Source organism: Yarrowia lipolytica, chromosome 1A (assembly GCF_001761485.1).
Source record: "Yarrowia lipolytica chromosome 1A, complete sequence".
Lineage (NCBI taxonomy): Eukaryota > Fungi > Ascomycota > Dipodascomycetes > Dipodascales > Yarrowia > Yarrowia lipolytica.
This window is the reverse complement of record NC_090770.1, coordinates 1963082-1984400: the sequence shown is the minus strand read 5'-3', so window position 1 is coordinate 1984400 and position 21319 is coordinate 1963082. Positions and strand designations below refer to the sequence as shown.

General features: G+C 50.1%; 8 protein-coding genes and 1 non-coding gene across 9 annotated transcripts; 5 read left to right on the top strand and 4 right to left on the bottom strand.

Annotated features, from left to right (window-relative positions):
* Nucleotides 1–146: 146 nt before the first annotated feature.
* On the bottom strand, nucleotides 147–1553 carry YALI1_A19829g (uncharacterized protein; the record flags this gene model as incomplete). Its single annotated transcript, XM_500221.2, has 1 exon — nucleotides 147–1553. One exon carries the CDS (start codon nucleotides 1551–1553, stop codon nucleotides 147–149), a length of 1407 nt encoding a protein of 468 aa, XP_500221.2.
* Nucleotides 1554–2202: 649 nt separating this feature from the next.
* YALI1_A19821r lies at nucleotides 2203–2292 on the bottom strand. The gene has a single exon. It is a non-coding gene; the product is annotated as a tRNA-Thr (tRNA).
* Nucleotides 2293–4488: 2196 nt separating this feature from the next.
* YALI1_A19798g (uncharacterized protein) lies at nucleotides 4489–4856 on the top strand (the record flags this gene model as incomplete). Its single annotated transcript, XM_068281876.1, has 2 exons — nucleotides 4489–4625; nucleotides 4673–4856. 2 exons carry the CDS (start codon nucleotides 4489–4491, stop codon nucleotides 4854–4856), a joined length of 321 nt encoding a protein of 106 aa, XP_068137977.1.
* A 66-nt stretch (nucleotides 4857–4922) lies between these two features.
* YALI1_A19795g (uncharacterized protein) lies at nucleotides 4923–6641 on the top strand (the record flags this gene model as incomplete). Its single annotated transcript, XM_500220.3, has 1 exon — nucleotides 4923–6641. One exon carries the CDS (start codon nucleotides 4923–4925, stop codon nucleotides 6639–6641), a length of 1719 nt encoding a protein of 572 aa, XP_500220.3.
* Nucleotides 6642–6996: 355 nt separating this feature from the next.
* Nucleotides 6997–8478, bottom strand: YALI1_A19759g (uncharacterized protein; the record flags this gene model as incomplete). Its single annotated transcript, XM_500219.3, has 1 exon — nucleotides 6997–8478. One exon carries the CDS (start codon nucleotides 8476–8478, stop codon nucleotides 6997–6999), a length of 1482 nt encoding a protein of 493 aa, XP_500219.1.
* Nucleotides 8479–10003: 1525 nt separating this feature from the next.
* Nucleotides 10004–11374, bottom strand: YALI1_A19731g (uncharacterized protein; the record flags this gene model as incomplete). Its single annotated transcript, XM_500218.3, has 1 exon — nucleotides 10004–11374. One exon carries the CDS (start codon nucleotides 11372–11374, stop codon nucleotides 10004–10006), a length of 1371 nt encoding a protein of 456 aa, XP_500218.2.
* A 565-nt stretch (nucleotides 11375–11939) lies between these two features.
* YALI1_A19725g (uncharacterized protein) lies at nucleotides 11940–14543 on the top strand (the record flags this gene model as incomplete). The annotated part of the gene is made up of 1 exon (XM_500217.3): nucleotides 11940–14543. The coding sequence occupies one exon, from the start codon at nucleotides 11940–11942 to the stop codon at nucleotides 14541–14543; it is 2604 nt and encodes an 867-aa protein (XP_500217.2).
* Nucleotides 14544–16582: 2039 nt separating this feature from the next.
* YALI1_A19675g (uncharacterized protein) lies at nucleotides 16583–19412 on the top strand (the record flags this gene model as incomplete). The annotated part of the gene is made up of 2 exons (XM_500216.3): nucleotides 16583–16716; nucleotides 16976–19412. The coding sequence occupies 2 exons, from the start codon at nucleotides 16583–16585 to the stop codon at nucleotides 19410–19412; spliced, it is 2571 nt and encodes an 856-aa protein (XP_500216.3).
* A 31-nt stretch (nucleotides 19413–19443) lies between these two features.
* YALI1_A19650g (uncharacterized protein) lies at nucleotides 19444–20556 on the top strand (the record flags this gene model as incomplete). The annotated part of the gene is made up of 1 exon (XM_068281875.1): nucleotides 19444–20556. One exon carries the CDS (start codon nucleotides 19444–19446, stop codon nucleotides 20554–20556), a length of 1113 nt encoding a protein of 370 aa, XP_068137976.1.
* Between the last annotated feature and the right edge of the window lie 763 nt (nucleotides 20557–21319).

Genomic DNA, 21319 nt, shown 5'->3' with positions numbered 1-21319 from the left:
TAGTTACATACACACTACATTGTAGACACACCACTCATGACTTACGGCCCTTCTTTCAAAGGTTGTTGTGGACTCATTTCTTCGTTTCCGTTCTTAGATTCGCCTCAATAAATAAATGTACATTAAATAGTCAGTGGAATGCTGTCTCAACTTGAGTCACTGTCGCTCTTATAACTAGGAGGTGGTGACGTGTTAAGAGACCGCTGGGGAGGATCGATGATGACAGACTGAGCTTCCTCCAACATGTCCAGGACTGTTTGGCCGTCGGACGTAGAGGAAGAGACGCTAACTGCATCTCCAGGGGTGGTCTCATCAGTGACATCTTCCACTGTAACAGAGCTAGTAGGCTGGTTGTTGGTCGCAGTCTCGGAAGCTCGGGGCAAGTTCTCCACGGACCCCTGTTGGGGGGTCAGTTTGGCCAGATTGATGCTTTCTTCGGGGTACTCGCATTGGAGGTCTCCCAGAGAAGCGGTGGAGGTGCTGGTCAGAGTCCTCTCGAAAGAAGGAGGAGGGGATTCGGGTTCGTCAACCTCGGCCTCGGGTTCTTCCGACTCCAGAAGCAGCGAGTTTTGCTGGTGTCGGCCGTAGGGAGGCGGAGGGGCCAGGTTGCCCTGGACGGGGGCCAAACCCCACTTTTTGACATTGGCCTCGATGAACACAAATCCAGACTGTCCGAAATTAACATGCAGTTGACAAGGTCCGGTAGCGCCCACGGTGGGGAAGAGGTTGAGCCGCATGCCGTGGACCACCTCTTCGAGTCTTTTTCCATTGCGGGTGAAGAAGATGGTGCCACTTCGGGGTCGGTAACCCACGCCAACAACATCGCCTTGGTTGAAGGGTAGTCCGTACTTGGGCACGTCGTTGAAGGGTTGGTTGTTGCGCTTGTGGCCGGTGGACTCGAAGCCCACAGAGTACCGGTGCTGTCCCGGGAGCTGAGACAGAGGGTATGGTTTGGTGCACAGTCCCACGGCCACGGTGGTATCGACGGGCTTGTCATACATCTTGACCTCCCAGTAGTAGGTTTCATTTTGTTTGGGGAGCGGCAGGTTGGTCTGGACCGACCGTGGCGACGTGTATGTGATGTCGGAGTCGGTCTGTCGGTTGATGACACCTCCCAGAAACTGCAGCTCCGTGCGGTTTTCCACAAAGCAGGTAATGTGGGCGCTCTGGGCGGCGTTGCTGAGGGCTGCGCTGCTCGTGTTGGCAAACAGGTCCATCTGGAACTCCCAGGCTGCCACGCCCTTCTCCTGGATGGTCATGTACTGGCCGAGAGATATCTCGCTCTGGGCGCTGTTTGGGGGGTTGGTCTGGATGAAGGCCTTGGCGGCAAAGTAGGCCTCGCGTTGCTGTTCGTCCATGGCCTCGATGGCCTCGACCTCGTCCCGTAGAAACTGTTGTTCATCGTCGTAGGATCCCGGAGCAGAGCCTCCCAGTCTGATACGGCCGGACGATCGGCTCGAGGGGATGGTCAGCCACACTGTGATGAGAATGAGCCCGAGAATCAGCGTTCCCAGGCCCGAGGTCAGTCCCACTATTAACGGTACGTCGTCCATGAGAGTGGTGAAGGGTGCGGTTTTGGTTGCTGTCGAAAGAGGTTTCACTTGCTGTTTTTTGTGTTTTTTTGAAGATGGGTCGTCGGTGCTTCTCAACTGGGCACTGCCGTCTCTAGTTCTCGCTATCTAGTACTCCCGTTTTTGCCCGCTCGGTGAAAACACTCGAGATGTCGTAAAATGTTGTGCTCTTCAGAGTTGTGCAAGGTGAGATTGATTGATACCAGGCAGTGAACTTTATCGAACGGAGACGGGACACGGAAACGAAGCCCGTAGATCCTGAGTGGTCAACAGCAAACGCAATCTGCAAGACACTTTTCCGTATGTGCACACCCAACTGGCGAAATATCTTTTCATCCGCTGTCTATCACAACACCTGCCCCGTCTTCTACTCTATCTATGTGCTTTTTTTTACTCAGCTCCAGTTACTGTACCGCGCAACCTTACGCCACAGTGCATACAAGAGCTAAAACTAACGGCTAACTTGCACTGTGAGTTATGGTACAATATCGCACAGTAGACAGACAGAGTTCAGTCGTATTACAGCTGTGGATGTAAGGGGCAGAACATAGGTAGTGGCACGCTGAAAACCGGCACACATGAAGCAGAATGTGCATGACGGAACGTCAGGGGCTGACGGGGCAAAAAGAACTGCCCGATACTGGAATCGAACCAGTGACCTTTGCATTCCAGTACATTCTGAAAATACAAGTGCAACGCTCTACCCCTAAGCTAAACGGGCCCACGGTGCTGGCGAACTTTGTTGGACGGTTTTACTGTCTACTCAGACCAAAAGTTGCGAAATAAAAGCGACGGCGATTTGAAAGGCTTGAAAGAAGTATTTTTAATTAGAAAAGGTGTCGAACTGTAATGTGAAATCTGTAGTTTCTTGTGGTATTTTCAGATTTCAGGTGGTGTCCTTCCATCCACAGTTATACGTCCTTTCATATGTTCCGTTTTGGAGTTTCCGCGGATCTTGGTATTCCGCGACTAGTTAAGTGGTTGGAGATCGTGGACTCCTAAGAGTGGATAACGGACCATAAACAGCATGACAAACACCAACCAAAAGCAGGAATGCCACATTGTCTACCTGTGAGCTGCTTTTTCTTCATATGATACAACGAATTTCCATTGCTCCTACAAGTAGCCACCCACAATGACGTAAAATTCTGTCTCTTTCCAAAACTGTGACTGTCAGGAATCTAAATCTGCACAGCCCTTCATGAGTCTGGACTGAGTCTGGACTGAGTCTGGACTGAGTCTGGACTGAACTATCTATGGCACTCGATAGAACAAAAACGAGATATGGTCGTCCCCGGTATCGTACAGCACCAAAATATCGAACAGTGGCAGTGGCAGTGGCAATACACTGGCAATTGCGGCAACTGTGGGGCTGGATGCATGGAGTGCACTTTCTAGGTACGGCCTGCAGGCGGGGTTCCTTGGGTGGGGTGGATCCACGTTAGCCGCTCCTACTCGGTCATTGTGAGTCTCGTGTAGGTACGAGTACGTATACAAATACAAGAAATTACCGATGGCTAGAAGACAACCAAGATCTATGGTACAGTAGTCACAGCACAGTAGCGGCAGCACATTGCGGTCCGACTACGACTGCTATATTATACGCGCGGGAAGTATGTATGTACATACATATGTACACTGTAGTTCACTTGGCGAAAAACTACGATGATGAGTTGCAACGGCACACCAACGATTGAAAATGAACATTAAAGAGCAACGACAAAGGGAAATGAGATCACGTGATGCCCGAAAAAGAACCCCAGGATGATAGTTTTTCGTCTCCGTAATCAAATGCGGCCAGATATCAACCTACTAGTACGTATTCGTCTTACCCTCGTACTCGTTTCCCCGTACTCGTCTTCCCCGTACTCGTCTTACCCTCGTACTCGTCTTAACATCATACTCGTTCTCCGCTACAGTTACGTAGCTTCAAGCTTATCAGCCAGCCAGTCACAGGGGGGAAAGGACAATGAGAAAGCTCTAGCACCAGCACGAGGACAAGTAAGAATGAGGCGATACAAGCCGACTGGATGGTGAGACGATCCATGATGGAAATATTTAACTAGAAGAGGTGACGAAATTGGACATTGATAATCAAAAGCCTTCCACATCATCATGACATGTCTTGTATGACAGCTCCTGGTGAGCGATACGGCATGGTCGCATCTTCATCTCAGAGGTAAATTCTTATTTTGGGTTAATTGGTAGGGGAGAAATGAGGTACAGTACATACTTCTACTATGGACAATGCCAGTGTATACTTGTACATACAAGTGCTGGTACAGTACTATACGGGTACAAGTACAGCATACGCAACAGACTGGGTAGGATGACATTCGTTGGTAGAAGGCCATTCACTTTTTCTATTATCAGCTCCGGAAAAGTTCACAGTACTATATCGTTGGGGCGAGATCATGGTACAGTACAGTACATACCTCCAACCTGCACAACTGGAACTCAAACACTTCCAGTTGACTCATTGAGGGCAGAAGCAGTAATGCGAAATACAAACAAGTACTTGTACCGGAAAACAACAAGTACTTGTACCGGCATACAACAAGTACTGTACCGGCTCTCGTGCATTCCCTGAACCGTCGGGAAGCCATCTCCGAGAACAGCTGTGGTGTTATAGTTGTGATACCTATTCCGTTGATGACCCCCGCTTAAGCCCGTAAATGCCCGTTGATGGCCTCCGGCGGCAGTTTTCGCGCAGAAAGAATCTGACCCAAAGTCACTGTTTGACCCCATCATTCCACCACGAAAACCCCACTCGACTTCGTATCGTACATGGTGCTCTCGCTCCACTCCGTCTGCATTCTCACCGTTCACTCAACCTAATCTAATCCAAGCTGATCTGGAGCGAAAAAGTGCCTCCAGAGCTCGCTGAAAAAAAGACAGAGAAAAACAAACAAACCAAATGAAATCTCCCGTCCCCAACGACCACAGTGATACCAACAACATCTCTCTTCAACTCAGCTCATGCTCCAACATGTGGACTTGCATATTCCTCTGCACATGCTTAGCCGCCGACATGAGAAATGCAGATCTCTTCGTGTGAGATAAACCCGTCGATTGAAAATAGCTCTATGATGATGCTACAGTTACCTACTTTGGTCGATTCCCCTCTTTTCCACGATCATAACAATGCAGTTCGATCCAAAATTGCCCACCCCTCAGCTTGCTGCGACTCCGCAAACAAACATCTACATATTCCCCACACACCGAGATAACCGCGTGCCAGTCATACGAGTCTTCATCTACGTGCACCAGACGTACATGGTATAAGTATGTGCCTTTCTCTGATCTGTTACATCATCAACTTCATCAACATCTCCTACAACCACTGTCAACATGTCCAAACACCTGGCTCTAGAGAGAGTCCGAGCCAGTATGGACTCTACTCGAACCCCAACTCCTTCTCGACCTGCATCTATCCTGACCAAAGAAAAACGCGAAGACATCATCGTCGAAGTCACCGACAGCTGCTCAGTCCAAGAGGTGTACTCCGAATGGGCTGCCTACACGGACGAACATAACCCTGAGGGTCTCAGAACCGCCACAGATTCCGACAAGGATCTCAGACACATTGCTGGACCGGTTGGAAAAATGACCTACCTCTTGTCAATTGTCGAGTTTGCCGAACGTGGCTCCTACTACGGCCTAGTCAATGTCATCTCAAACTACGTCCAGTTTCCCTTTCCTGAGGGAGGAAACGGATGGGGAGCTTCACCAGTAGGCACTCAGCTGACTCCCGGAGCTCTAGGGAAGGGTCTCCAAATTGCCACCGTCGTCACTCTCGTTTTGCAGTTTCTCTCCTACGTGGCTCCTCTCTGGGGAGCCTGGCTTGCCGACGCCCGATACGGACGATTCAACACCATCTGGGCCGGCACCATTGTGTGTGGAGTGGGTCACGTGATAATTGTGATTGCTGGCATCCCCGGTATTATCGAACACACCAACGCGTCTTTCGGTGTCTTCATGGTCGGCCTGTTGGTCTTTGCTATCGGAACTGGTCTGTTCAAACCCAACATTCTACCTCTGCTGCTGGACCAGTACCGAGAAAAGGCAAATTGGGTAAAGAAGCTGCCTTCTGGCGAAGAAGTAGTCATTGACAGAGATGCTACTCTGCAAAGAATGACCCTGGTCTACTATTGGGGCATCAACATTGGGGTCACTCTGGGTATTGCTACAGCCTACTCTGAGAAAAGGGTTGGTTTCTGGCTCGCCTTTCTCATCCCCACCATCCTCTACTTTCTCTTGCCTCCTCTTCTGTGGTACGTTCGAAAGGATGTCTACAAGGTCCCTCCCAGCAAAAGTTCTGTTCTCAGTGGCTTTTACGGAGTCTTGTACCAAAGAATTATGCGCAAGCCACCCACCTACTCCGAGGACTTTGTCTTTGACGTCAATTCCACTCTTATGGCCTGCAGATTCTTCCTCTTCTTCCCCATGTACTGGATCAACGACGAGGGTATTGGAGCCTTGTTCAATTCTCAGGGTGCTTCCATGCTCACCAATGGCGTGCCCAACGATCTCCTCAACAACTTCAATCCCATTACCATCATTGTATGCATCCCTATTGTCGATTATATCATCTACCCCACGCTCCGACGGCTGAAAATCAACTTCCGAGCCTCTTTCCGCATGTTTCTGGGCTTCATGCTGGCTGCTGCCTCTTCCGGGGCTGGTGCAATCATTCAATGGCGTGTTTACGAAACGTCTCCTTGTGGATATTATGCCACAGAGTGTCCCGAGGGGGTGTCTCATATCACCATCTGGTGGCAGGTGGTTCCCTACTTTTTGGCTGCTGTCTCTGAGATCTTTGCAGTGATCACCTCTTACGAGCTGGCTTACTCCCTGTCTCCTGCTGGTCTCGAATCCGTGGTCATGTCGCTGCTGCTGTCCATGTCAGCCGTCTCTACTGCCATCAAGACCGCCATCACTCCTGCTCTCAAGGACCCTGATCTCATCTGGCCCTTTGTAGGAATTGCCTGCGGAGGAGTTGGCTTTGCCGTAGTGTTCTTGATCTGTTTCTGGCGTCTAGGAAAGGACCAAGTGAGACCGTTGACTTAGTCAACTTGCCCTATCGATCAAGTGAAACCCAGTACTAACAATAACACCACTTCATAGAAGATTGTGTGAAGGCTACGTGTGCTGTGGATTGTTCAGTCTGTGATGATATGCGAAGGACCTTTTGATATGAGATCCTTCCTGATACATCTGGCTACTGTAGCATAAACGAACCATTCCTCCTATATCACCGGTCCATACACGTCCCACAGCACACCTACGGCTCATCTACAGATTCTCTTCATTCAATGGCATATATATTCAATAATAATCTAGCTAATAAAATAGCTCGTGCTAAGCTACTGATGGCTACAAGTTGTCGGTCCAGCCTCTCACGAAACTGTCCATTACCGACATCTTACTTGGATCCGTAAGAGTAATCCTTAGCCAACCAAGAGTTGAGCATCTCCAGAGAGTTCTTGGGCTGGTCGTAAGGAACCATATGGCCGGCCTCGTAGACCCGCAGGAAGGTAAAGTGCTTGTAGTTCTTGACCTGGCCGGCCTTCTTGCCGTCGACGACCCAGTCGGACAGCTCCTTGGGCTCGTACTTCTCCTTGCCGAACCACTCGAGCTCGTCGGTCCATCGCTTGTTTCCGAGCCAGTTGCAGATGAAGTCCTTGTCTCCGGCGTAGATGAGGGTGGGGATGCCCTCCTCGAGTAGAGCGGGGACGGCGGTGTAGTAGGGCTTCATCCAATCACCGGCAAACTGGAAGTTTCGGTTGATGTCAAAGTTGCAGCCCTCGTACTCGGAAACCTGGGCTCCGACAGCCTCCATCACCTCGGGCTGGTTGAGGTACTTGTCAATGTACTCGAGGTCCTTGTAACAGAGAGAAGTACCGGAGTCGCACTCCTTTCGGATGTCGTAGACATTGAGACCGGTGGCCTGGTAGGGACCAAGCATGGCGTTGTTACAGTAGGTGGCGGCAGGGAGACAGGTCCACACAGACTCGGTGTTGTAGCAGGCGTTGATCAGGCCGTTGCATCGGGCCTGGGAGTCACGCATGTTCTCGCAAGTAGGCTCATCGAGAACGGGAGGAGCACCACCCTTACCGCAGGCCATGGGCTCGTACTCGTCGTACTGTCGGAGAGGGTCAGTGAGGCCGTTACCGATGAGAATAGAGGTGAGGTTGAATCCTCGGTCATCATGGGACTGGATCTCAGAGGCGAACACGGGAATGTAGTGACCGGCGTACGACTCGCCGGCAATGTGGAACTCCTGGCCCTTGTTGTACTCGGGGAACTGCTGGAAGAAAAGCGACAGGAAAGCGTAGACGTCTCGGCCGGCAGAGACGGTGTCGGAGACAGAGCCGGAAGAGTAGGAGTAGCCGACGTTGACAGGCTGGTCCAGGAAAATGACGGAGGCGTTGGAGTTCCACGAGTGGGGGTTGTGGATGGGCTTGAGGTCCTCGCCGATAGAGGCAGGGCCCAGCTCGAAGAACAGGCCGGTCAGAGAAGAGCAGCCGGGGCCGCCGTTGAGCCACAGAACAATGGGGTCGTTCTTGGGGTCGTTTCGGGACTCGAAGAACCAGTAGAAGAAGTGCTTGTCCTCGTCTTCAACGTCGAGGTAGCCGGAGTACTGCTTGACCTTGTCCAGACCCAGAGAAGAGGGGTCCTTGGCCCGCAGAGCGTAGTTGGGGAACTGGGCCTTGTTGGTGGCGGTGTAGAGCCAGTTGGCGGAGTCGGTGGTGGTCTTTCGAGCGCCATCGGCCAGCTTGTCGGCCACGTTTCCGAGCTTCTTGGAGAAGTCGCCTCCAAGCACATTTTGGATATCCTTGAAGAGAGGGTTGGCGGCCAGAGCGGCGGACGCTGCCAGTCCCAGAGTGGCAATTGAGAACTTCATCGTCGCGGTGTGTGGTTGTGATGAAGAGGAGGAAGAGGACAAAAAGACAGGTTGGGTGGCGTATGTACTTTGGGGGGAAACTACTGGTAATTTAGCTGCTGTAAGCCTACAGTATGTTGCTTATCGGGGCGTAAAAAGTTAATCTATTGATCCAGCCTAGAAAGAAGGCTGACCAGCAGCAATGGCCAATAAAAACACATTATAACAAGGTAAACCGCAGCATCCACCCATCTGCTTGGTTACATCCTGCGCAATGGCTCCAAACGGCCTCCATCATCCTCTCAACTCCTCTCGCCTCGTCAAGGGCTGAAACCCTATTCCCAAACTGGGCAACTGCAGTCTTAATTGGGAGATGACGACGTGAACGGCAGCGGTTATGGAGAGGACAAGAGGACTCTACAACGAGCCCCATGCCCGCCTAGATGGAAAGAAGAAGCCCTGGACGAGGGTTTAACCGGTCACGTGACCCCTGAATCGGCCCCTTTCCCCGCCTTTTTTGGCCCCCGAGTCCATCTTTTGGGTTGTCTCCTTTTCTCTGGCTCTCTACCACCCGTTTTTAGCGTAGTGCCCTTTCATGCGCCTCGGACTCCGCATAAAGCCCATGAGGTAAAAAGTCAACAGCCAAGGCGAGGGCGAGTGAGTATGCAAGAAGACGGCGCAAGAGGACGGCACAAGATGACAGCCCGATGTATACCATAAGGGAGTGGAAAAACAGGGGCCGGCAGACCAATATAACTAGTGCTTAGTAATCAGAATCTACTCGACTTGCCCGCTTCTCGTCTTCTCTGTTTCTCAGCTTGTTTGCTTTTCAACTTGTTTGCTTCTCGACTGTCCCCTCTCAGCACTCCTTCTTCAAGCTCCTTCTCCTACCGCTTATCTCGCATCTGATAGCGTGATTTAAGCTGTGTACTGTAGGCACAAGTGTTGAACAAAACTACGGGGCGTCGTTTGGGAGGGGAAAAAGAGCAGGAAAAAAAGACCATGATAACACTGTGTCTACTTGTACTAATTATAGACACTGCAAGCCGACCAATCAGAACCCCGCCATCCACACATCACACATATATGCCTCAACATTGCGCAGTCTCACTTCTACCTCAACCTCTTGCAGTGCTCCGAGTTTAATTTGGTGGGTGAGTTCGGATCAGTAATTATCTGATCTGAGTGGATGAAAGAACAATTATGAAGAAAAAAAGGGAAAAAAACCAAAGATCAGCGAAGACAGATACATTTGCGTGGGCACGTTGTTAATTTTTGAAAATATCGTGTTAAATAATGGGAGTTCAGACACTGGACAATTGCAACGGCGGAGTCCTAGAGCAAGTCGTCAGCCTAAAGTGGCTAGACTACACTTGTGGGGTACAGTAGAACCACGGTCTTGGTCCTACTGAATAGTCGGAGCATGTCAAAGATGGCATGGCAGTGATGCAACGTCGAGTGGTCATGTCACGATGGAACAGAATGTACACCTTGGGAGGACACTACCAGAATGGCCATCCACTTACAAGGTCCAACCGCTCCGAGCCTAAAAGTAGACCCTTCTCGTGTGAGGAAATGTAGTCTCTTCAGGACAGTAATGGCACTTGAACCGGTACCGGTCACTGTCCTTGCTCATAGCCTTGAGCGTATCATGGGCGAGAATATGTCCACACGGTAACATCAACGGAGGGTTGCTATCCGTAGTCTGCTCCTTACTCACAGGACAGACAAACACCGAGTGAAATTGGAACTCTGGTGGCAGATCAATCTCCACAGGCAGCTCGTTCGACGAGGTCCATTCGGTTCGTTTGGTTTTCATGATACCGCCCATTTTGGCGAGAATAGGAAGAGCCACAGTTCCCGAAGACACTGCCTGGACCAACGGCGATTCGGACGACAGACCCAGCAGCGTGCAAAACTCCTTAATCAGCGTCTGCTGAACAGTCTTGAGAGCCACAGCATGATCGTCTCCTGATACTTCGCCTCCTGTCTTTTCATATGGCGAATTTCCAGTGTAACTGTAAAGAATGCTGGTGACTAACTGCGATATCTCCTTGAGATAGTGTCTCTGGTACCTTTGGAAATGTGTACGTGCGTATGCAAGGGCTGCACTTGTATCTCTCTGACTCAAGAGCATCTTAAACTGGAGCTCTCGCAGCTGGAATTCGAGATCTGAGCCTCGGCAGTCCAGAAATCGCTGGTGCGTCGACGCCCAATCGATAGCCGGTTGCAGATTGCGTTCTCCCATGGATCTGAGAATGTCATACAGCAGCTCGAACTGCTCCACCAACAATGGAGGCAATTTGGTGGCACTTTCACCAAGAAAGATGTTGGCGGTGTCAAACTCGCCCAGCCGCAGCAAATGCACCGCCACGGCCCGGTTCAGTTCCTCACGTGACTCCACGGCTTCCTTGCTGTCGTCGTTATCAGACGCAATCTGCACAATTGACGACGCTGCCGAGTTGACGTTGAGCTTGAACGTTCGGTCCAGTGCCTTTCCATACCGCGATATGGCCTTGTGCACATCGTTGGGTGTCTGGATGATCTGAGGAGCCACCTGGCTGGTGTACATGGTGTGAACTTGGGCCATGTATTGTTTGTCAGTGACATTGGCCTTTGCCTGCTCCAGAAAATCGAGCAGAGCGTCCACCGAGTCCTCACAAGCCTGTAGAGACGCATTCTTGCCCAGCTGGCCGGATTCTTTCGTGATTAGGTCCATTCTTCTGAGGTGACCTGGATTTGATATGGTGTTGCGCGGTGGTTCGCGTGGTTGGGTTGCTGTCAAGCTGAGCAATGGGTTAGTATAAATAGATGTCGAGGGTCGTAGGGGTTCTCTTGGCTTGGACTCTCTGGTGCTGTTGGTGCCGTTCTCTGCTCTGTGGGTCTGGGTGGTGGGTGGTGACAAAAGTCCAAGCATATCGCATCATGTGGGGAACTTTATGATACTGCAGCCTGACACTGGAGCAATTTTACCACCGTTGTGTGTACTATACGAGGGAAGTAGTAAACGATAATGTCGAGATCATGGAACTAGGTGTTTCAAATTGCTCATATCACAGATTATATTTACCCAAAAAACACCACTTCTCCTCCTTATCTCTATCTATCTTGAGGGGTTTGGCCCACGTTGAATCTCAAGTATCATCCCCACCAAACCCAATTAAAAAAATCGGTCGTTAGTTAAGTTTTCCACATGTTTGCCACCACAGCAAACCACATGTGGGGACTCTCTGAGTATTAGACGACCAAATTGAGCGGTTTGAACAGATTAAAAGAGTTGCAAATCAACCCCCATCATCTTAAAATAGCCCTAACCCTGCCAGCTATCACCATCCCTCTCCACAGTCATAATCTATGCTCCTCCAACTCCTGGAAAATAAGCTCAAACGGGGTATTCCAGTTACAGCCTTACGCATGTCGACTACAATCGTGCAAGAACTCGTACAAGTATCGACATTTGACTACAACACAAGACTCATAAGATGATCCCTCTGGCGCTGAAAACGACCGAAAGCACGGACTGGTCACGTGCCATCCACAGATACATTGCGTCGTCATACGGTCCGGACTACGCCGAGCAGTTTCGGGAGGAAATCTCGTCGTTCCAACGACTACGACAGGACATACGGGGAGCAGGACGAGATGCCACGGGACGAGATATTTTGTTCCGGTATTTCGCTCAATTGGACTCACTGGAGCGCCGGATCAACGCGGCCGAGTCGGGGATGAAACCGGACTTCACCTGGTCCGACTCACTGTCTCAGGAGAAGGTGACCCAGCACTCCATCTCATTCGAGAAGGCCAACGTGCTGTACCAATTGGGAGCAATTCTGAGCTGCATGGGCGAGGAGATGTCACGTGACGACTCATGTGACCCCAAGGCGTCCTTCCATGCGTTCCAGAACGCTGCTGGTGTCTTTGCCTTCATTGCCGACAAGTTTCTACATGCCCCTTTGCCCGACATTGGCCAGGATGTGGTTCGTGCCTTCAACAAGCTCATGCTGGCACAGGCTCAGGAGATGTTTTGTCAGGATAGCATTGCCAAAAGTGTGTCTGTGCTGACTGACGTGAACCAGGAGCAGGCCGGAAAGGTGTCTGCTCTGACCGCCAAGCTGTGTGCCGGAGTGGGGGCTCTGTATAAGGCTGCGTTCGAGTCCTTCACAGCGATTCAAGAGGAACAGAAATGGGGCGACAAAAACTGGCCGTTGGAGTGCCAGGCCAAAAACAAGTACTTTACTGCACTTGGTTCGCTTCTGTATGCCAAGTCTCTTCAGAACAAACCGTCCACACAAAAGTTTGGCGAGAGTATCGGATACATTCAAAAGTCCATCAATGAGTTTAACGAGGCTTCAATGTTGCCGTTGCCCAATGGAGCCAACAAGAAGGACTTCAACAAGTGGTACCGAGATCTTGTTTCCACCGCTCTTGATCTTGCTCGAAGCACTCTCAAGTCTTCGGAACACGATAATGATCTCATCTACCACTCGCTGGTGCCTGCTCCCGCCACTTTGGGAGCCGTGGAACCCAAGGAAGTCGTCACTGCTACTCCTCTTCAAGACATGTATAAAGAAGAAGATCACGTGCGAGTGGTCGGCCGCGACCTGTTTACCCGACTGGTACCCATGCACGTTCTGCAGCAGACTTCTGTTTACAGTGAAGAAAAGGCCTCTCTTTTGCGAAGTGAAGGAGAACGAATTGAGGTTGCTGACCAGAAACTCAACTCTGCGCTGGAGTACATGGGACTTCCTGGCGAGTTGTATGCTCTCAAAAAGGATCTTCAGAGCGGTAGAGACTCTGGTTCTTCAGCTCAGGTGCCTGCTGTTGTTCTTGGATATGCTTCTGAAGTGAAGACTCTCGATCTCAGTCCTCTCAAGACTTCCAGGGATCAGATTCTGACCCAGATTAGAGACTCCCAGGCTCTGATTGCTTCTGAAGAGACGGAATCCACCAAAATGAAGGACTACTACAAGGACGGATGGACACAGGCACCCTCTGCACAGGTCAATGCGTCCCTCTTGAGCGACATTCGACGTGTGCAGGAGTCTCTGGTGGCTGCCGGTGCCAGTGACGAGAAGCTGCAGGCTCAATACGACGGTGTCAAGCCTGATATTGAGCTTTTGTCACGTGGAATCAACAACCCTGAGCTTGAAAAGTTGTTTGATGCCGATTCGTCTTCTTCCAAGTCTTCTTCTGGACCATCTGAAAGTCTTATTGATTTGGATTTCTCTCAGGGAGCCGCTTCTCGGGATCCTGCTGCCTCTTCTACTCTTGACAAGTTGCTTCCTTCGTGCGAAACTTCTTTCAGAAAGCTGCAAAACTGTCAAAAGGACCGTCAGGCTATTTTCTACGAGTTCAAGGACAAGGTTCACAGAGACGATATCTCTGGCGTTCTAGTCAACTCCAAGGGAGCAGACGACAATCTTATTTTTGAACAGGAGCTGGAGAAGTTCCAGCCTTACCAACAGCGCCTGACTGCCACTATCAACACCCAGGCGCTGCTGATTAAGGACTTGGCCGACAGCTGGGAGAAGATTACACGTGACCCCGTGGTCAAAAACAAGGTGACAGACCGAAAACGGGCTCTGGATCACAGTCACGTGATTGTTGAGCGATTCCGAAAGGCCTTTGAGTCGTGGAAACAGGTCAAGACTGGATTAGACAAGGGTCTTGAGTTCTACAGAGACCTGCAAAACATGGCAGACAAGGTGAATGTGTCGGCCACTCAGTTTGTCAACGCTAGACGACAGGAGGGCAAGTCCATCTTGTCTGCCATTCAGAGCAATACCACCAACGAGCTTCAGTCTCAGCTTGGACGTCTTTCTTTTGGCAGTGGCAGCTCTTCTGCAGCTCCTACTTCTGGTGGGGCCCCCACCTTGCCTCCCAAGCCCCAGCAACATACCGGTGATAACTATGGCCAGCCTAGCACGTATGATCCTTCAGTATATGGCCCCAACTCTCCGTTTATGCAGCAGCCTCCCCAGCATCAACAGTACGGACAGCCGCCCCATCATCAGCAATATGGCCAGAATCCTCCACCTCCCCCCCAGGGTGCCAACCAGAACCAGTTCTGGAACCAGTATCGATAGGTATCTTACGATTAACATGATTTAGACCAGGAACAGCATGTACTACTGTATAGAGCCTTGATGCGATCTCTGGAGTCAAGAAGGCTAGACAACCGGGAAAAGATACTAGAAACCATGAGTGGATGGATATAGCTACGGTTCAAGAGCACGGCCAAGGTCACTTTGCCGCTTTGGGCGATGTTTCCTAGGCTACAGTACATACGTTAGAAGATAACCACTGGAGTCTTTTCAGATGGTAGGAAAGCCACCATCCACTATATTACAGATATATTACAAACAATATAAATACACGACCCCGTCGTCTTTTTTGTTCGCCAGCTTCGCTTCAGCATCTTGTCCTCCTTTGCTGGCTTCGCTCGGCGACTGACGAAACCATCCCTGGTGGTAATTCAAAGAGTATAACTTCGAGTCGGCTTTCGCAATCACTGCCACAGCTCCCACAGAGTACGGCCATCAACTGCTTGTCAGACCCGCATCTTCGTCCAACACCTTATCATAGTATGAATGTACTAACCGTTGCTGTCGTAGTCCGTCTTTCAACCTTTGATCCTTCTAACTTGGAAGCCAGGCTGAGTATTCTTTGCGAACATGTTTGTCGATGGAATCTACGCGAGCGATCATCTAGAAGTTCTTTGGAAACAGCTTTTGGCAGCATGGATCTGTCGACAGCCAATTCTGCTCCACTCGTGACCTATCTATACATAGTTTTGACACTCTTGCCAGAGATGGTTTCCAAAGTGTACCATTCTTAGGTGCCCTGTCGAAATGTCGGAAAACTAGAATCGATAGGTTTAAGTCATAATTGTGTTGCGGTTGTCCATCTTAGTTCTGGTGCTTTCCCCTAGGACATTCTTCTGCTGTCTCTTTCGAGTTTTTCCTTGTTTTGGCCGGTGGATGAGACGATAGAGACGAGTTGGAGTCCTCGTCAATTTCCTGTACGCCGCTTTGACGACTAATTTTGTGACCGCCATGGCCGTTGTGATCGTGACTGCTGTTGTGGCAGCTGTAGAGGGAGTCGTCAGTTGGGTCACCGGCTGTTCTCGAAGCCGCCACGGTCAGCTTGTCGATCTCATACCGCGCCCCCAGATCATCCCAAAGGATTATTACCCGCCCATTGGGTGAATACTATGCGGTCGTACCACAGTCTCTAGGGTGGCACATGAACGTACCCACTTCGAACTGTTTCGACTCTGGGGTATGCTCAACATATACTGCGTGAGGAGTTCACAGGATGATCCCGGACAACGGATGTATATCGAGGTGTTATGAACTGTCGAGTGTTTTATTTTCTGTTTAAGCCGAGACTGGCTTGTTGGTGGCGATGTTGAAGGATTTCAAATATACGTCTCGAGACTGCTTCTGTAACTCGTTATACCCTCTCTCTCGAGTCGGCGATCATTCACTGGATACCTTGAAACACGTTTCTTCAGCTTGAAAGAACCAACATAAGACGGTGAAACATGGACAGAATAGATGGACTGTTGGAGGGTTGCATTAGCTGTATGTGGTGTGACTGATGTATGTGGGGGGTCACAATTGACAGATAAGTGGCCGGCAGGTGACAAGTGCGGTATGGTATTGTGTGGTTGGCTACTATCAATTAGTTGGGTTTATTGGGACTTTTGTTGAGATGAAAAGTCATCTTGTGAGAAAAAAAAACATTAAGAAGAGGGTCAGATGGTGTCTCCTTTTGCCATCCTGACGCGGATCAGTTTGAATCGTCACCTACAATAAATATATTCCAATTCCGAAATGTGCTTTCCAGTATTCAGACCACATCAATGTCAGCCCAGTGCAAATTCCCCCCAATTGAAACGACCATTCGTAGTCGTCTTACCGATACTGATCACTTACTTACACTTGTACTTAATAGCTAACCCCTACCTTCAAATACCCAACAACACTTACTTTACCTCCCAAGTACCAGTTCCAACTCCTCCCCCACTCTGAAAATAAACTCCACTGTCCTGCATCTCAATCTACACCTCCATCTGCATATATCAACATCTCACCACATCCGCCCGTTCGACCTTTCAGCAATGCAGTCGAAAGAGGGCCAGCCTCGGTCTGTGTTCAACTCGCCGACGTTTGGCAACCCGCTGTCGCTCCGAGTCGATGAGAGCGTCGGCTCCATGTCCATCAGTCCTTCGGGACGAGACGTTGTCCTGGCCAGGTGAGTATTGACAGAGAAGATGTCATGTGACTTAGCACGTGGCGTAAACAACAGTCGCATGATCAGACATGTGATATGATATGTTTCCTTGGATTGGAAGAGATACATGAACCATTGGTATCTCACATTGATCCAAGGGCATCAAATCACACTCATCAGCCAGGAGTCTGGTAAGATGACGCGATAGACCACATGACCATTAACCAGGATCTTGTCCACTCTTGTCCTACGGCCAGTTTATTTTTGTATACTAACCCAGCCGAACCGGACTCTTCGTTGTCGACTTGGACGATCCTTTCACACCGCCAAGATGGATCCAGCACCTCACATCATGGGAAGTCGCAGACGTGCAATGGTCGCCACACGCCGCCAAGGCCGAGTGGGTCATCTCCACATCCAACCAAAAAGCCATGGTATGGAACCTCGCACGAGACAGCAAAAAGGCACTTCAGCAGTTTCTCCATGGCCACAATAGAGCTATCACCGACATCAATTTCCACCCGTTCGAGCCAGAGTCGCTCGCCACATGTTCAGTCGACACCTTTGTGCACACGTGGGACCTGCGGTCGCCCCAGAAACCCGCAGGCTCGTTTGCTGACTGGTTTGCCGGCGCCAGTCAGGTGAAATGGAGCAGAACAAATTCAAACGTGCTCGCTTCGTCCCATGGACGGCGACTAAACATATGGGACAAACGAATGGGATCCAAACCAATGTTCCGGATCCAGGCACATCAGGGCAAGGTCAATTGCATTGATTTCCACAGAAGTGAGCCCTATAAGTTGGTCACTGCTTCCACAGATGGAACAGTCAAGTTCTGGAACTTTGCTCAAAATACCGAGGGAGGATACCAAGGACCCAGCGAAGGTTGGAGGACAAACTACTCGTATTTTCTGGAGCCTGAGATCACCGTCGAATGTGGATTTCCAGTTTCTAAAGCAAGACACACTCCTTTTGGCTCGGGATGCGCCATCATGCCTCTACGAGGAGGTGAAAACTCGGTTCATATAATGAACTACAAAGACAAGGAGGGGAAGGTCAATATGGACCCTGTCTACACCTACAGAGGCCATGGGGATGTGGTTCGAGAGTTTCTGTGGCGAGCAAGAGGTGGACTCGACCAAAAGGTGGACGACCGGGAATTCCAGCTGGTCACATGGTCCAAAGATCGTGACCTGCGTCTCTGGCCTTCTACTCCTGGTCTCGAAAGTCGTGTCAACTTTGTGCGAGGTGAGAAGCCTGTACCATATAAGTTGACACGAAGGGGGGCTCCATACGTCACGTACACTCATGAGCCTGTGGGAACCGACTCATTCCCTGTGGGAGGAGTTGGCATTGGAGGGCGACGGTCGGGATTGTCTGTATCTCCTAGTCATGGCAGTTTTGGAGGAAACATGGGTCTTGTCGGCCCGGCGGCAACTACAATGCGTACCAAGGTAAGGTCATCTCAGGGCAAGCGAAACATGCATTTGTCATGGCTCTCGGGTGTTCGAGTTGGTGCTGCTGCCTTTGCTTCTCACTATGGCTCGTTTGATGAAGGAGTGGGTATTGGAGGAAGTCTTGTGCCGACCTCGCTTGGAGAAGAAGTTTCCTGCGTGGGGAAAACTTTCCCGAAAGTGCGATTTGAGAAGATCAGTGTGTCTACAGGTCAAGTTGTGGTATCTCTTAATGGTCAACTGGACGAAAATGAGCCGGACAAGCTGACATTCCTGCGAATCATTATCAAGTTTCCCCACGATTATCCTTATGATGTTCCCACATACTTCATTGAGGAGAATGAGGACCTGACCAAGGCAGACATCAAACTGATCAAATCCAATCTCAATAGAATCAGTAGCAGCTACACTGATCATGGTCGGTTCTGTCTCGAGGCTTGCCTAAGATTTCTTATGGGCGAGTTCTTGTCTATTGATGAAGCTCTCTATGAAGAACATTCCAGCAGTGATGATGGCTCTGAGATGACAGACTATGACGAGTATGGATCTCATGATAACATTGTGTTTGAGTCTGACGATGGAGGTAATTCCGGTGCTGAATCAGATGTTTTTGGCTCATCTTCGTCGGATGATGGAATCATGCCTATGGCACGATTAGGGAAAAACTCATTCAACTCCACGCCTATCCCCAAGGGCTGTGGAGCTGTTTGGTCACGTGGAGGAATGCTGGTGTGTTTTTTCACTCATCGAAAAGACGATATAGCCCACACTCAGCGGAAAATCGAGACAAATATGAAAATCAGCAATATGGATGGCTCAGATTCAGACTCGGATGATTCCCAGGATTCGCTACAAAACGCCGTCTGGCCTAGAGACGCCAAGTTCCGAACATCTCTTGTACCCCGGGCTCTCAACAGACGAGTGCGGTCTTCTGCAGAGTCGGACACGCAGCGGTCCTTTGGCACCAGTCCCAAGTTGCTGTCGACAAATATTATCAAGGTGCTCGACTTGAGAAACCTGATTCCATCCCGAAAGATTTTAGCACAGGGATACGAGATTTTAGGTCTTCCTCCGCACTTGTTGTGTCGCCACAACGCTGCTGTGGCCGAAAAACACGGCTATGAAGAGGCATCCGACGCTTGGAGGATTCTAGAACTCATTGTGGACCCAACTGAGATGTCCAGAACATTGGATACTTGCACTCCTGGAGGTGGTGGACGCTGGAGGTGGGTGAAGCGCTGGAGGTGGTGGATCTGGAAGTAATGCTGCTCTGCCTTCTCTGACGTCTAATCTCATGGGCCACATCAACCCCAATATTGGCCAGATCACCTCCAATGTCTCTGACGGTATTCTGGGTGACTGGGGTAACCATCCATTTGGCCGTAATGCTCTGGTCACCCGCTTGTTTGACTACTTTGAAAAGCAACACAATACCCAGATGCTGGCAAATATGAGTTGTGTCATGAGCTCAGTGCACCAGCAGGAACAGTCTGAATTGAACGTTCCCCAAACACCTGGAACACTCTCGTTTGTGAGATCTCCGGGTTTCCCGCCAGGTGAACACTCCACCAACTACTTTCTCAAATCTCCTGTCAACGCCGAGGCTTGGGACATTCCTGAGAAACGGAAGAAACGGTCTGGGTCACGTGTCATTGACATTTCGCCGTTTGGCTCGCAGACCTCAAACACAACATTTGGCTCGCCCGAATGGTGGAAGAGGTCAATGGCTCGACCGTCTTCACGTGATGTAGCAGGAGGAACGTTGTCACGGGTTGATTCTGCTTTTTTCACACGCGACCAGTCGTACACCCCGTCGTCTGATGACAATATCGACTTTTCTGGTCTCTTTACACCTCTTCTGCATAGACAAGCTTCCATCGTTCTGTCTCTAGCCGAACACGAGCCTGCAGACTACCCCAAGATGCAGATTGAGTTCTTCCCTACTCTCCAGGACACGTCTCCAGTTTCTCTACTAGACCCTGCACGAGAAGACAAGTTTCAAAGCTACCGAATGCAATATGCGTCGATTCTAGCGTCCTGGGGACTGACAGTCGAGAGCCTGGAGGTACTCAAGTTCAATAATCGCACGTATAACTCGTTGTTTGGAGAGATTAAAAGCGCCCAGATTGGTTTGTACGCTAAGCAGTCCACGCAAGTGGTTTCCAAGACCGTTTCTCAGCAGCCTCCTCGAACCGTGCATTTCAAAGCCAATCCGAATAACAACAAGGAGTGTGCTTTCTGTTCAGTGACGGTGCAGGGCCGGTTCTTTTTCTGTGTCGTCTGTGAACACGTTACCCATGCCGCCTGTGCTGCCGAGTGGTGGCAGACCGGGCTGGGTCAGTGTCCTGCGGGTTGTGGGTGCGAGTGTATGGAGCATAGTATTGCTTCTACGGAGGTGTGCTCATGAGTGCGTTGCAGGAGTGTGCCACGCCGGTAGGGTGTGAGTCAACAGTCGCGCCACTTGTGATTGCACTCGTCTAGCCATTATTTAATACATACTAACTTATAATAGTGGAGGGAGTATCAGACCCACAGAATGAAGGCTAGTAGTGCACTGTAGTAAAATAGACCCGAAGAAGTAGTTCAGAGTGAACGGAGGGAGCTCAGGCTATTGACAGGCTAGAGTCCGGCCGAATCTCGATGGGAAAGCCCCGAAGTTCAACACCCTCAGCAGTAATCATCTGCAGCGGTGAACAGTGGGTTGAACTTGAGTACAATACAAAGGCAGATGAGTTCTCACTGGCATGATTCCAATTACAGTAGGTACAGCAGATGTTGAGTCATGTTGCCTATTAAAATGTCTTATCCAAGTAACCTTCACTAAAATTAAAGACTTTTCCAACAAATGTTTCAACCAAAAATGACGAGGTACTTGATACGACTCTTACTTGACCCCAGACACACGATAGAGAGAGAAACGACCTCGGAAACGAGAAGATCCATGAAACGACAATAACCAGATACATCGACATCTAGAGTAACTGTTGGCGTCTCAGATACCAATACCATTGACGCTCATAAGGTATCGTCTTGTACACTCCTCCCCCCACCAACCCCCACTCGTGTTGCTGCGGTAGTGCTCTTCTGACCCGGTCGTGTGAACTCAACGGTTTAAAAGGGCCCATTGACCCGATGAAGCTTTGTCAAGCTCGCATCGCTAGAACAAGTGC